Source organism: Antechinus flavipes, chromosome 4 (genome assembly GCF_016432865.1).
Source record: "Antechinus flavipes isolate AdamAnt ecotype Samford, QLD, Australia chromosome 4, AdamAnt_v2, whole genome shotgun sequence".
In the NCBI taxonomy this organism is placed as follows: Eukaryota; Metazoa; Chordata; class Mammalia; order Dasyuromorphia; family Dasyuridae; genus Antechinus; species Antechinus flavipes.
In genome coordinates, this window is record NC_067401.1 from 28,439,817 (window position 1) to 28,456,297 (window position 16,481).

The 16,481-nt window shown below is 36.4% G+C and overlaps 1 protein-coding gene across 5 annotated transcripts in view; it reads right to left on the reverse strand.

The window, feature by feature from the left end:
* Positions 1-16,481, reverse strand: part of GOSR1 (golgi SNAP receptor complex member 1) — a 73,638-nt gene that overhangs the window by 32,549 nt on the left and 24,608 nt on the right. For all 5 annotated transcript variants that reach the window (XM_051992230.1, XM_051992229.1, XM_051992233.1 and 2 more), the window contains one exon: positions 9,777-9,851. In XM_051992230.1, coding sequence (XP_051848190.1) covers positions 9,777-9,851 — 75 coding nt within the window. The remainder of the gene's footprint in view (positions 1-9,776; positions 9,852-16,481) is intronic.

A 16,481-nucleotide genomic window follows, 5' to 3' on the forward strand; every position in this document is an offset into this window, starting at 1 on the left:
ATATAGAGAGAAAAAAATACACATATATACACACACACACACACTTAAAATATTAAACTTATAAAAGGCTATTTTAAACATAAACCCACAGTACTATGGGTACTTAATAAACATTACCTGACCCCATAATTTCCATCACTACACTAACCACTAAAATTTGCTATTGTTCATCATGCCCATGTTACTAATGTCCACAGACAATACAGAAATAAGAAGAAATGAAGAGAATGCGGTAAAGAGAGAAAAAAACAAAACTATGGGCCATAGGTGAAAGTAGTTAGCTTATGATGGGTCTTTTCACTGTACCAAAGGAAAGTTAACTGCTCAGATTCACTGGCTAAACTAATTAAGGCTATGTGCCACATTCCCCCTGAAGCAGAGGCCATTAATTAACTATTCAAATATTTATTAAGTACCTACTACGTGCAATATAACTATCCATGAAACAATTCTGAAAGAATCTTCAACATCATTCTGAATCTTTACTTTTGGGGAAACATTTTCAAAAAATCCAAATGACCAAAGAAGTACATTTAAAAAAAAAAAAAACAAAGAAAAGAAAAAAACAGAAGAGAAGTACAGAGTGGAATTAGTTTGAGGTGCTCAATTCTAGAGGTGTTTTTGATCACTTTGATAAGTTTTTTAGCTAAAACCTTGTGAACTGAGCCATTGTTTCTTATCATTCTAATTTCAATAAAGATATGGGAAAAGGTTTTCTTGATTCACCATTATAATTTAAGGAAAGCCAGGTGCATGTTAAGTATGAATCATTCATCTGATTTTTAAAGCACATATTTTAAAATGCACTCACTATCACAAAAGTCCACTTTTTAGTTTTGTTCAATAGTGTTGTTTCATAATTAATTTTGCTTAAGTATTTAAAGCTGTCTCAGTCTTTCAAAGTTGTTCCTTTAACAATGTTATGACTGTAGAATTTCAGTATTCTTTCCACTGCATCACTGTGAACTGGGCCTTGTTTACTATGAAATCTTCTTCAACTATCTCTTCTCCTGAAAGCAGCAACAAATAGCCCACTGCTACCTGCACAAAGCCAACATGATCAGGAAAAACTGAACCCATTGAGTCCTGTTCAAATTGAATGATGGGAAATGAAGCAGACGGGCAAATTTAGTCCCATGCAACTGAGACATGTGTCCTTTTTAGTTTTTAAGTGGAGCTTTTTGGTTTCTTTCTTTTGTTTAGAATACAGATTTCAGTTCTGTTTTCCAAAAGCAAATGCTGAGTTGACGTGATTTTTCTCTTATAGCAGCAATTTTCATAACATTCTGTATTACAAAATACTCTCTTCTTCACTGATTAGCCTACTTTTTTTTGGATAGAAAGAATTAAAAGAAACGAAGAATAAATTCTTTATTAAATCATGTTTCTATATTGATGTAATCTGAACTAAGCTAATTCACTGCAATGAGTTCCAATCTCAGCTTTTCTTCACATTCCCTGTGATTCTTTTGCTCATTCATTTACTTAACCCTCAGTCTCTAATTCCATAGAGAAATCAAGAAAAGTTAGGAGAGAATTCGTTGGATCACAGGATCATAAAGAGACTCAGAGGGGATGGGGAATCACCTAATTCAAACTCCTTCATTTACAGAGGAGAAAATGAGGCCCGGGGACTTGTTCAAGTAACATAAGTATACAACAAGAGGTCATACAAGAGTAGGGACCTATAACTTGAAAGACAGTTGGGATTGAACTCAGCAGAAAATGTTATAGATAAAAAAGATAATTCAAGTAAAAACAATAAGCTGGGGCTAAACAAGCTTCACGGGAAATAAAATCAGTTTGGGTTCATGGGGAGAAAAAAGGATGGTGCAACATCTGAAGTGCATTAAAGCTTTGATGAGAATCCACCCGGCAATACAGTGGCAGGTAAGTAGCAGAAAATTGCCAAGGCCCACCAGTTCTACTCCAAAGCCCTATGGAGGCAGCCTTGTGTTCCTGCTTCCTGCAGCATAGACGATGTGCCCCTATTCAGGCCGACATCACTTCTTGCTAAGAGTCCTGTAATGCACGCGCTATTAGCTTCTCTCTCTCAGAATCCGTCTTGTTTCTAAGCTCAGCTCAGGTATCATTTTCTTCTATGAAGTCTCCCCTGATTCTGCAAGTTTGTTGGTGTTTTCTTCCTCCTCAAATAACTGTGAAGATTTTATTCCTCAGATCCACCACTTTCGTGGGTACTTGGAATAGAAGATTCCTCTGGGCAGGGCCAATATCATCTTTACCTTTAACTCAAGCACCACACTTTGCACATTATGTCTGGGTTTGCTGTTGATGCACCATATACCAGGTAAACCCTACTAGGTGTGAATGTTTCTTGAGCAACCTTCAAAATTGGATGACAAAGTCATATAGGCTGTCCCGATTACTCAAGTTGTGAGACAAACAGACTTGCGATTTTAATTTTCATTCTTTCTATGGTCAACCCTTTGATTCCACTAAATCCAGCTGTTCTGGCAAATAATTTGGTCAAATACCTCTTACCATATGAGTACTCCCTCTATTCTGGATTGATAGTTCCTTAGCTATTTGTAATCTAAACATATTCCTGTCCACTTTTGCCCAGGGAGCTCATCCTTGCCTTTGGAAATACGGGACTGCAGTGAAGATGAGAAGTTCAGAAATAAGATTTGGATGAGTTCTCCACAGTAGTAAATGAAACAAGAAAATAAAAGGTTGGAGAGCAAAGTCTTTTAGAGATAGGAGGGGAAAATATAGGGCAATATCCTGAGGGACAAGGAAGGAAAAACAAAAAAGTGATCAGCTTATGAAAGCCTATTGAGAAAGCCCATAACATCTCCTTGTAGGATCAGATCAATCATACTGAACCATGCTAAATTAGATAATTATTGTCTCTATCAATTCTAGTGACTTAGCACCTTGTAAGAATCCTAACAGAGACTATCCAGAAGAATGAGGTTTTTATTAAAGGAAGCTTTTGGAAGGTATTACATCTTAGAATAAAAGGATTGAATGTTCAAATGTTCATCGAATGTCTTGGGAAGGCTGCTTATGTATGATGATACTCAGAAAAATGAAGACGACCTTTGAAAAATGATAAATGCTATAATATTCTCTTTTTTAGACTACTACCTAAAGTTTAAAAATTTATTGGATCCCTCTTTATTTTTTTTTATTAAATTTTTTATTTAATAATTATTTTATATTGACACTCGTTTCTGTTCCGATTTTTTTTTCCCCTCCCTCCCTCCACCCCCTCCCCTAGATGGCAAGCAGTCCTTTATATGTTAGATATGTTGCAGTATATCCTAGATACAATATATGTTTGCAGAACCGAACAGTTCTCTTGTTGCATAGGGAGAATTGGATTCAGAAGGTATAAATAACCCGGGAAGAAAAACAAAAATGCAGATAGTTCACATTCGTTTCCCAGTGTTCTTTCTTTGGGTGTAGCTGCTTTTGTCCGTCATTTATCAATTGAAACTCAGGTCTCTTTGTCAAAGAAATCCACTTCCATCAAAATATGTCCTCATACAATATCGTTGTCGAAGTGTATAATGATCTCCTGGTTCTGCTCATTTCACTTAGCATCAGTTCATGTAAGTCTCGCCAGTCCTCTCTGTATTCATCCTGCTGGTCATTTCTTACAGAACAATAATATTCCATAACATTCATATACTACAATTTACCCAGCCATTCTCCAATTGATGGGCATCCATTCATTTTCCAGTTTCTGGCCACTACAAACAGGGCTGCTACAAACATTTTGGCACATACAGGTCCCTTTCCCTTCTTTAGTATTTCTTTGGGATATAAGCCCAATAGAAACACTGCTGAATCAAAGGGTATGTACAATTTGATAATTTTTTGGGCATAATTCCAGATTGCTCTCCAGAATGGTTGGATTCGTTCACAACTCCACCAACAATGCATTAGTGTCCCAGTTTTCCCGCATCCCCTCCAACATTCATCATTATTTTTTCCTGTCATCTTAGCCAATCTGACAGGTGTGTAGTGGTATCTCAGAGTTGTCTTAATTTGCATTTCTCTGATCAATAATGATTTGGAACACTCTTTCATATGAGTGGTAATAGTTTCAATTTCATCCTCTGAAAATTGTCTGTTCATATCCTTTGACCATTTATCAATTGGAGAATGGCTTGATTTCTTATAAATTTGAGTCAGTTCTCTATATATTTTGGAAATGAGGCCTTTATCAGAACCTTTAACTGTGAAAATGTTTTCCCAGTTTGTTGCTTCCCTTCTAATCTTGTTTGCATTAGTTTTATTTGTACAAAGGCTTTTTAATTTGATGTAATCGAAATTTTCTATTCTGTTGGACCCCTCTTTAATCTGACATGACAGACTCTCATCTTAACAATCCTGACCTAGTTATCTCTAGATAGCTTTCTAAAACAGCAGCACTCCTGTAGGCCAAGCCCATTATCAGAGCATGGCAGAGTGGAAGTGAGGGATCTTAAAAACAAGCTCAGGGCTTACAATGACATGGCAAGAGAATCATCTTTCAGCTGATGCAAACTGTGGCTTTCTCTAACCCTGATAGTTTCACTTAACTTTAGCAATACAATCTCACTAATTGCCTTGTCTAAGACATTGGGACCTTTTCCCTTTTTGTTCAGTAGGATCCATTCTATGATGTTGTTTAGCTTCTTTTAAATTTTTTTCTATTAATTTTCCACTATTATTCTTCCCTTCTCCCAGATGCTTCCCAAGCCAATTTTTCTTATTAATGAGGCTTTCAAAATTAGAAAGTTAACCACATTATTTGACAGATATTTTTATACAAAAACGATACATTCAAAAAAAGGAGACAGAGTGTTTTGATAAAAAGAATGCAAGAAAAGGAACCTAATACCAATTCCACTCCTAACTGAATGATCTTGCTAACTTTAAACCTCTTTTGTTCTGTGTCTCTCTCCCAATTTGCCCATCTATAAAATGGCAACATATACCCTCATTTACCTTCCCCAGTTTCAGAGCAGAGGTCAAAAGAAGAGAGTCCAAAGGCAAGCTTTTCAGAAAAGGCCATAAAAATATTACTAAACTCTCTAGCCACTTTCTTTAATGTATACTCTTAGGGCTTTGAGTAAAAGACTTTAATTGGAAAAGAAGAGAATTAACATTTTAACTTTATAAAACAAAGAACACCAAATATTTGTAGCTCCCATCCATGGAGAAAACCACCCATCTGATGTTCATTCATGTCACCAACATTTCTCTATGATTTCAAGTCAAACAAGCAAGTCATTTGGATTTCATTATAAATCAAACTGGGGAAAAATAACTATTATCCATAAAAAAATTATAAAATCATAAAAGTCACTTAACAAAATGTTATTAAGACCTAGGCTAAATAACCACTAAACACTAGATTAAAAAAAAGAAAAAAGAAAAAAAGAAATCAGCATCAATTAATACAAATATATAAGTACTATTTTTCAGAGCAAAAAAAAAAAAAAACCTTTAAAATATTTTTGGAAATTGTTCATCTCCATGTAACAATAAAATGTTAAAACTATGAAACCAAGAAATTAAAAATCCCTCTATAAAGGAAAACATAAAACCATCTTATTCTGTTATAAACAATTCAATTAACCAACTTGTCATAGCAAAGTCTTTCCTTAGGAAAAATGAGAGTAATAAATACCATGGTATGAAATTTATCCAATTAATTACAAATAGTCTTCTGAAATATCCAAATTCTAGCTGCTACCCTTCAATATATTAATCTAAAAATCTACTGCCAAGCACTTAGTATTTTACAAGAAATATAAAGGCAACATTTAAAGAACAAAAAAAAAAGTTTCTAACATTTGATAATATCACCATTGTTTAATATGTTGTTATGAGCAAAAAAATTTTCTTATTAATTATACCAAAAGTCAATCTGCTCTATTTTGGGGAACTAAATCCTAACACTGAGAAGTGATGAAGTCTTCCTTCTCCAGAAGTTATGCCTCTCCTATAAAAATGAGGGCATTCCTTTCACTGGGCCACTCTGATCTGGGTCCCAAAGAGACAGCTGATGTTATTTGGGAAGCAGCATAATTTAATAAACCACTCTAGACACTAAAACTTGAACTCAGAAGTTCTCATCCTTATCCTGCCATTATTTTTCTGCAATATACTGAGCAAATGATATAAAGCTTATGAATGAATAATTTTAAGCTACTTTAAAATTTTGTTTTGAGGAACAACAGAAGTGATTACAAAACAGGTTTTTTTTAAATGCCTGTTTGTTAATAAATAATGTGTCCTGAAGTCATCAAATGAAAGATATAGTAATAAGGAAGAATTTTTTCATCCACACAACTTTTCACCATCAAATGTTCTATTTTTTCCTTGAATGTTTTTAAATCATTGGGTTTCTTCTTTAATAGTTTGATTATTACTAGAAATAACAGCAGCACTATCTCTGAGATACATGTATAGAACTACTGCATATATTTGATCTTCACATGCATGGAAAAAACTATCCAGGAAATATGCACCCTAAGCTCAGCTCAGCTCCCCATTCACTAACCAGCCTTGAACAAAATAGTCAAAGCTCTCAGGAAAGAACTTCTCTGTCTGAATGCAGATATCCAATTTAAAAGCTGATCATGCTCACGAGAAGTTCCAAATCTTGTCCAGCAGCAAGAAGCCAGGAATCAGAGGTGGGGCTTCCAGCCAGGCTGTTTTTTGCTTGGCGGCCAATGCTCACAGGACATATATAATGTTTTAAGGTCTACAAAGTGTTTTATACAAATGCACTGGAGTATTTGGAAGTATTTGGGAAATGCTGTTAAATAAAATCTCCTATCATCTTTTGTTCATTCAACAAATACTTATTGATTGCTACTATATATGAGGAACTGAGGTCTTATAGTACCTCCCTTAAATCACTATTTCATTTCCTGTAAACACTGGATTGTGGAGCCCTGTTCATAACACGAAATGCTCTTTAGTGTAGAATACCACAAAAATTAGAATTACATCTGGGGAAGTTATACATTTGCTGGGAAACACTGCCCCCTTGTGTCAATAAATAAAAACCCACCATTTCAAGGATTGCTACGAAGTATGTGTTCCCAAAGAGTAAAATTATGGCAAACTGGTTAAGTTGGGAAAGCTTCATGAAAAGCAGGATAATTTCTATGTTCTTAGAATTATCTGAATTCAGAAAGGCCTATCACAAGAAGGTTGGTCATAGCAACTTATGAAACCACCTAGTATGGTACAGAGTGAGTGTTCTCACTCATGAAATCAAGGCTCTTTCAGAATTCTGAAGTGGAAAGGAATGTTAAGAACACTTTCCCTACAACTGAAACACTCAAGTCTCTCAAAAAGTATTGCTTCTGTTCCAATTTTGATAGCTCTTACATTTGAAGTGATGCCTTTAAACATAAAGTGGTCACACTACAGTCACCAGATAGGAGTATAATTTGAGACAGACAAATATGGCATAATTTTATGAGGCTTGGTTATTACTGGTACTATATCTTAGGGTACTCAGAGACTGAGTTCATACTGATAACATTAAAAAATTCTATTAAACCACAATCTTTTCTGCAATGTACATGTTTCACTGGTTTCAGCATATTCTTCTATATTCTAGAAGACTCCCACACCATGACAAAGCAGAAACTGGATTTTTCTTTTGTATAGCAAATACAGAGAACACATGCACACATTGCCTTGTTATGTACTTTGATGCACTATGTGAAAAATTCAAGAATTATTATTTTTATTTCACAAAAACTAACTTTTATTTAACAAATGCATATTATCCATAATTTCAAGATCTGTTATACTAACAGCCAAATGTGGATTTCTAGCTGCTATGGATTTTCAAAGAGATGAACTCTGAAGAATTTATCTCTATCTTTGCCAAGAGATTTTCACTGGACATAAAGTTCTTCTAGCTCTCTTTCCTATATAGTGAAAACATTTGATTTCATAATAAAAATCTCAAGACTCAAAAGAAATCTATCATTCTCAACATCTATAATGAAAAGTCACTGAGAAGGGATTATCCACCCTAAGAAATTGTGTCAAAATTTGTATTACTGCTTAAGACTTCACTTTCCAGAATGGTTTCCTACAATGGCAAGAAAGTAAAATCTTATTCTCCTTCCCCCCTACCCCCTCCAAGTTCAAGATCCTTCATGGAGAGCCAAACAATGCAGCAGAAAGCCTTTCTTTATCTGGAGTCAGGGAGTGTAAATTCTAATCCCAGCTCAACTGCTAACAACCTGTTTGGCCTCGAGCAAGATCCTTAAACTTCTCTTGGACTGTTTCCTCATCTCAAAAATAATAGACCAGATGGCCTACAAGGTCCCTTCCAGATTTAAACTTCTGATCCTAAGAACCCACTTGCCTCATATGTCCCCAGGTGCTTCATTCAGAGGAGAGAAACCCAGGAATAAGATCAAAAGAGTTACTTTATACTGTTTTCTTCTGCCTGGAAAAAGATCCTTAAGGAAGTCTCTCTTTATAGCCAGGCTCATAGTTCTATAGACAGAACTAAATTATAAATGATATTTTTTTCTATCCCTAAAGAAATGTAATGTATATGTATATGTGCATATATGTGTATGTTTATAAGAATGACTCAGCTACACTAACAATAAAACTCATTTCGAAAATGGAAGCCAACCATTTTCTTCTTTTTTCCTCTCTATACTTATTCCTGTTTTAGTAATTACAATCTGAATCTTTATTCTGGATAGACCATCAATTAATTTGGAATTTCTATCTAGCAATGTTCAGTAATAGAACATCCAAAATTCAAAAACTTCCTGGAACTAATGAACAGATTTCTGAATTGTCCATATTCACCACAAGTTTTTTTTGAACATTCTATATAACCTTAACAGTGATTTTTCAAATTCAATTCAACTGCTTTTAATCATTAAGCTCCTTGTACACTCAAAGTTCCTTATATCTAATGCTCACATGATACTAACCTTTAGCTTAGGATTTTTATAAACAAAATAAAATTTTACCTTAAGGATCTACAACTAGATCTATATTTGCCTGTGACAATGTTTCAATTCAATTCAAAGTATGAGCCAAAATATATGTTGCTGGCAACATATAGAGAGGTGAGGGATCAAATCTTGAGAACCGGAAAAAACTTAGCTGTCACGCAGTCCAAGTCCTACTTGAGGGATGTATTCTATGGATGGCAGCCCACAGAAAGGTACATCTTCTATAACTCCAGTAATAGGAGGCTCACTACCTAATATAACATTGTTTATCCCATTCCGCTAATTCTAATTGTTAGGAAATTGATGGTATGACTTTTTTTTTTTTTAAAGCTCTATATAAAACTAATTATCCACACCTCACAAATAAGCTACTGGTGACTCAGACATTAATACTACTTCTTTCTCTTCTTCTACATAATGAAAAAGACCTTATTAGTGCCAGGGAAACCAGTATCTGGAGGGAAGGGAGGGATCTAGTACAGCAATAAAAGAAATAGGTGGGGTAAGTGAGGATTTGCAACTATGTGGCATCTTTCCTTATATTCTAAACAAGTAGGATTTTTTATAAATTGAAAAAAAAGCTATGCAGAATGTCCATTATATTATATAATAATATATACGTTACAGAGTTAAGAAGATCTTAAACAGGCCAGCCAGCCCATGTCTGCCATTTTATCGAGAAGAAAATTGAAACCAGAGAGGCTAATTGATTTGTTCAGGATTATATAAGTAATCAGTATCAAAGCTGACTCCAATTCAGTCCTCTATGAACTATATTATGTTAGTTTATTCAATAATACTTACTTTCGTAGATGGTCATGTTCTTTCAAAAATAATTCAGTTCTTCTATTGTTCACTCCAGAACCACTTTTATATGACCTGGGAGAGAAAGGAAAAAAGTATAAATACATTTTGGTAGGCATACTGAAAAGCAATGGAGTCAGAATGTAGACGATGCTTTTCCCTTAAATACAACCTGCATAAAATTTAAATGAAGCCTATAAATTGTGTTACTTTTCCAGTGAACAAATGTGTGTGACTGCACAGGCTGTCCCAAAAGTCTTAGTTCTTTAATTTAAAGGTATGAAAGCCATAATATGCATTAAGATTTTTAGGACACTTTTGTTTTTGTGATATAGGAAAGGGGAGTGTGTGTGTGTGTGTGTGTGTGTGTGTGTGTGTGTGTGCGCATGTGTGCAAGTGCACACATGCGCACATGTGAATTTTTTAGATGTATTAACTGCCTCTCTTCAAAACAGCAATGAATTTTTAAATAAATATGAAAGTTTGCCTCTAACTCTTTGAGAAGTGAAAAATATTTTATGCCTATTTTTCCTGTTCCAAAATAATAATTTTTGTTTTCTGCTACTAGCCAAATAAATACCTTGAAAAAACTGACTACATCCAATTCCTTTCTATCAAATCTGCTCAATCTTTTGCAATTTAACTTCTGATACCATCATTCTACCAAAAATGCTCTCAAAAATAATCAATAACCTCCAAGTCATACAAACTAATCACCTCTTTTCATTACTTAACTTTCTTGGCTCATGGCAGTGGGCCACACTGCTCACTGCCTCCTCCTGAAAGCTCTCACCCTGCTCAGCTTCCAAGCCACCAGAACTCTCCTCGTTTCTCATTCCTTAATTGTCATAAAGTCTATATGCTTTTCTCAGTGAAAGGAATAGTACTTTCCTCCGCCACACAATGCTTAACAATTTATTAATGTATTAAGGTATTTTGAGTTTGGTTTGGTTTAATTTTGCAATCTTGCCTGGCAAGCTCTCTCTCACCACTCACTAAGAGCAAAACCTGAAAGGTGACATGGAGGGAGAGGAGAACAAAAGACCAACTAGTAAAGTAGGACAGAGTAGAAACTTTGAGCAGTCTGGCTTCCAAAGCCTGTGGGCATCAATATATCTCTCAGAACAAAATCTTCATAACAACTCATCAAATATCATCAAATAAAGGTAAATGATGTTCCACAATTGTTCTTTACCAAACACCTACTCTCTGGGCTGCCCTCGGGATGCGGGAAGAGGAACAGATAGAAGCAATGACTAAGCTGAAACTGCTGCCATTCTGCAGAAATGCTCTCTGGTTTCTGTTTCTATCCATAAAGCATTTATTAAACACTTACTATATGCACAGATAGCCTGTGCTTTGCAGGAGCTCCCATTTTAAAGGGGAAGACAAAGTATATGGAAGATTCAGGAGCAAGTTGGATGGGAAAGGCTTATGGTCCTCAATATGCAGCTGAAAGGAGATGGCCAGCCTTCTTTTAAAATGTCCTTTTAAAAGATTAAAGTCCTCTGACTTTCCAATGGTGAGCTACATGACAGGGCCAAGGATTGTGGTAAACAAGCACATTCTTTTCTAGGCCTTTGGCAGCTGGGCTGTAACACCTGCAGAGGCAGGTGTCAGGCTACATGACCACAGACTCCCAGGAGGATGGCTGAGGTGGTGGTCATGGAGGTGGAACCCATGCTCTTGCCTCTCCACTGGGGCCCTGGTTGCTTTAATTAGGCTGGTCAGCTCACACTGGGAGTGATAACTAGTGGGGAAAACAGGCTCCTCATCACAGCAGCTCCTCTCCTGGGCTTCTTCCTCTATTTCTGGACAACATGCCTTTATCCAAATATGTAATCTTTTTTGGACTGAACTTTCAGTTTCCTAGATGGCTGCCATCTTCCTTGCCTGTGATCTCACAGGCAGGAAACAAATCAAACCAGAATGAGAAGACCTTTCTTCATAAAATACCTGAGGTGCTACAATGGGAGAGCTGCAATGACCTCTACATTCAGGGTGCTACTCTGAAACACAAGTCCATGGTCACCAGGACCTGAAGAACAATATGCACAAGGCTCTCCAGCAACATCCCTGCTAGACCTGCCCTGGCCTCAGGGTTGAAGAACTACCTTTATTAGAAGTATCAGCTGAGTCTAAGAAGGCAGAGTGGGAGTGCTGGTGGGTTGCCCAACTGTCCCTGCCCAGGCGCCCTTAAAGAGTCACATGTCAAGTCACATCGTTTTAAACAAGACAGAATAAAGCTGACTGCTTTTAGCACTGATGGGCCCATCTAACCCTTCTGAGAAGTTTCTCAGTCCCCAGAAGCAGGCCCTATCAGACACTGCCAGAAGTGCTGGATACAAAGACAAGAACAAAAGCACCCCTGCCCTCCAACCTTCCTTTTCTTAGGAGGGAAACACCATATGTTCATAAGTCAATGCAAATAACTTCAGACATGGGTGGGGGGAAGCACCAACAACTGCCTCAGGTGGCAAGAGCCGAGCCTTAAGAGAAGCCAGAGATTTCCAAAGAAGGAGAATGTTCCAAGCCAAGGCCCAGAGGGAACCACATCCCACATACCGAACAGTATGCAGACCAGTGTGGCTAAACACAGACTAAATGAGGGTGGGCTGGGAATTCAGTCTGGCGGGGGTGAGTCAGAGCCATATTGGGAAGGTCTTTACAAGCTAAACAAGAACAACTGCAGTGGGAATTCAAAGAAGAAACTACTAGAGGCCAAGAAAATCCTCCAAAACTTTGTGAAAGAGCCAGGGTTGTGTTCAGCTCTGGACACCACATTTCAGAGAAATTAAACAGAAGTTTTTTCTTTATTGGACATGTGATTTAATCAGTGTAGGGAGCTGTCAGTAAGAAATCTCCCCCATCACTTAGATCACCATGTGCTCTGTGACTTATATCTTGAGAATTCCCAGATTGTACAGATGGTGCCTGTCTGAAAGGAAGAAAGGATGGCAAAGGCAAAGATTGAAAGGAAGGGGTATGTTCAGGAACTGTAAATCAGTTTGAGGAAGAGTGTGATCAAACCATGAAGGAAACTTGGTGTAGTGGAAACAATGATGGATGAGGATACGATGTATCAATGGTCAAAGAATAAGTACAATTTTCCAGAGAAAGAAAACAAACTGTTAAAAAAAAAAGAGAGAGGCTTAACCTGTAACTGATACAAATTAAAACAACTCTGAAGAATTCCCATATCAAGTTGATGAAAATAATTAAAACTAAGATAACTCAAGGTGATGGACACACCAACTCAGAGCCTCTTTTGGAAAGGAGACTGGCCATTCACAAGAGAAAGCTACAGTAAAAAAGAATGACCCCCTCTGACCCAATAATTCCACTGTTGAAAATATAACCTAAAAGTTATAGCAAAACCAGTTCCCTTCCACCACCATCACCACCACTATCCCCCCAAAATCTTGTAGGTTCTTATCCTTAACACATCGAAAATAACAAGAGTGATAGTCAAATAAGGAAATATTTGTATCCAATCTCTGTGATGAGGGTTTTTAGTGTCCAAGATATATAGACATCTAAGAAAAATGTCTATTTGTTAAACCAAAGATCATTCAGAATAAGAGACAAGTGGTCAAAGGATATGGACAAACATTCCTAAAGAATGGCAAACTACTGTTTGCTGATGTTTACTGATGATCAGTTGTGAAGGACTTAGCTCTTCCCAGCAATACATAATGATCCAAGACAATTCCAAAGGACCTTCAGAGAAAGAACTAACGGGCTCTGAATGCAGAATGAAAAAGACTTTTCACTTTCTTCATGTATTTTATGGGTTGGGTTTTGAGGGTTTTTTTAAGTTCTGTTTCATTTTTCAACATGACTAATATGGAAATGTGTTTTGCATGATTGTACATATATAACCCTTATCTAATTGTTTTCCATCTCAAGGAGGTAAAAGAGAAGAGAGGGAGGGGAAAATGAATGTTAATTGTTTTTACATGTAATTGGGGGGGGAAAACCCTGCAAACTATTAAATGGCTATGTGAAAGAATTCCCCATATCATTAACAACAGGTTTCTCACACCTGCAAATTAGTAAAGACAACATAAGACAAGACTAGTTCATGCCTAAAGAGTTGTAGGAAGACAAGCATATTAATGCACTGTCACTACAGGTACATTCCTTATGGAAAGCAATTTGGAATAATGCTTATAGAGAAGTTGACATGTCCATACATCTACTGGGAAGCATAATAAACTCTAAAAAGGTCATTAATAAAAGAAAGGCTATACACCCCCCCCCAAAAAAAAATATTAATGGTAGCACTTTGGGTGGTAACAAAGAACTGGAAACAAAGCTGATAACTATCACCTGTGGAATACTAAACAAATTATATGTAATGGAATAGAACTGTGGTGTAAGAAACAAGGAACATGACAAATCCAAAGGAATACAGTGCATATGAACTGATGATGCAGGATGAAGTAAGCAAAACCAAGAAAACATGCATAATGAATAACTAGAATAGTGTCCACAAAATCATCAAAACTGAAGGATAAGAAATTATTAAGAGTGGCCTCAAAAAAATATATAAAGACATCTTCCTCTACTCCTTTGTAAAGGTGGTGGTCGGGAGACAGAAGGGAGCAGGGAAGGAGGGCATCTCTCACAGATATGTAACAGTGCAAAAATAACAGATTTTTAAAAAATGTATACAATAGTTTTGCACAACTTTATTTCCCTTTTTAAAAAATAATTCTATTAAAGGTTCTGAGAAAGGCCTCATTTCTAAAATATAGAGAGAACTCAAATTCATAAAAATTCAAGCCATTCTCCCATTGATAAATTGTCAAACAATATGAACAGATAAATTTCAGATGAAGAAATTAAAACCATTTCTAGTTATATGAAAATGTGCTCTAAATCACTATTGATCAGAGAAACGCAAATTAAGACCACACACCTCTCAGATTGGCTAAGATGACAGAAAAAGATAATGACAAATGTTGGAGTGGATGTGGAAAAACTGGGACAGTGATGCATTGTTGTGAAGTGATTCATCCATTCTGGAGAGCAGTTTGGAACTATGCCCAAAGGGCTACTCTTTGATCCAGCAGTGTTTCTAGTGGGTTTCTATCCCAAAGAGATTTTAAAGGAGGGAAAGGGACCCACATGTGCAAAAATGTTTGTCACAGCCTTTTTTACAGTAGCAAGAAACTGGCAACTGAGTGGATGCCTATCAATTGGAGAATGGCTGGGTTATGGTATATGAATGTTATGGAATATTATTGTTCTATAAGAAACGATCAGGATCAGGATGATTTCAGAGAGGCCTCTGAGTGAAGTGAGCAGAACCAAGAGAACATTGTACATGGCAACAACAAGATTATGTGATGATCAATTCCGATGGACTTTTTTCAACGAGTTGATTCAGGCCAGTTCCAATGATTTTGTGATGAAGAGAGCCTTCTGCACCCAAAGAGAGGACTGGGAGAACTGGGTGTGGATCACAACATAGCATTTTCACTTTTTGGTGTTATTTGCTTGCATTTTATTTTCCTTCTCATTTTTTTCCTTTTGATTTGTTTTTTCTTGTGCAGCAAGATAACTGTATAAATATGTATGCATATATTGGATTTAGCATATTATTACCATATTTAACATATATTGGATTATTTGCCATCTAGGGAAGGGAATCGGGGAGGGGAAGAGGAGGAAAAATTAGAACACAAGGTTTTGCAAGGATTAATATTGAAAAATTACTCATGCATATGTTTTGAAAATAAAAAGGCTTTAATAAAAAAATTATTTGTTGGTCAAAGGATATGAACAGACAATTCTCAAAGAAATTGAAACTATATCTAGCCATATGAAAAGATGCTCCAAGTCACTATTAATCAGAGAAATGCAAATTAAGACAACTCTGAGATACCACTACATACCTGTCAGACTGGCTAGAATGACAGGGAAAAATAATGCGGAATGTTGGAGGGGATGTGGGAAAACACGGACACTGATACATTGTTGGTGGAATTGTGAATACATCCAGCCATTCTGGAGAGCAATTTGGAACTATGCTCAAAAAGTTATCAAACCTTTTGACCCAGCAGTGTTACTACTGGGCTTATATCCCAAAGAGATCTTAAAGAAGGGAAAGGGACCTGTATGTGCAAGAATATTTGTGGCAGCCCTCTTTGTAGTGGCCAGAAACTGGAAACTGAGTAAATGCCCACCAATTGGAAAACGGCTGAATAAATTGTGGTATATGAATAATATGGAATATTATTGTTTGGTAAGAAACGACCAACAGGATGATTTCAGAAAGGCCTGGAGAGACTTACAGGAACTGATGCTGAGTGAAATGATCAGGACCAGGAGATCATTATATACTTCAACAACAATACTATATTGATGATCAATTCTGATGGACCTGGCCATCTTCAGCAATGAGATGAACCAAATCAGTTCCAATGGAGCAATAATGAATTGAACCAGCGAAAGAACTCTGGGAGAAGACTAAGAACCATTACATTGAATTCCCAATCCCTACATTTTTGCCTGCCTGCATTTTTGAATTCCTTCACAGGCTAACTGTACAATATTTCGGAGTCCGATTCTTTTTGTACAGCAAAATAATGGTTTGGACATGTATAGTTATTTTGTATCTAATTTATACTCTAATATATTTAACATGCACTGGTCATCCTGCCATCTAGGGGAGGGGGTGGGAGGAAGGAGGGGAAA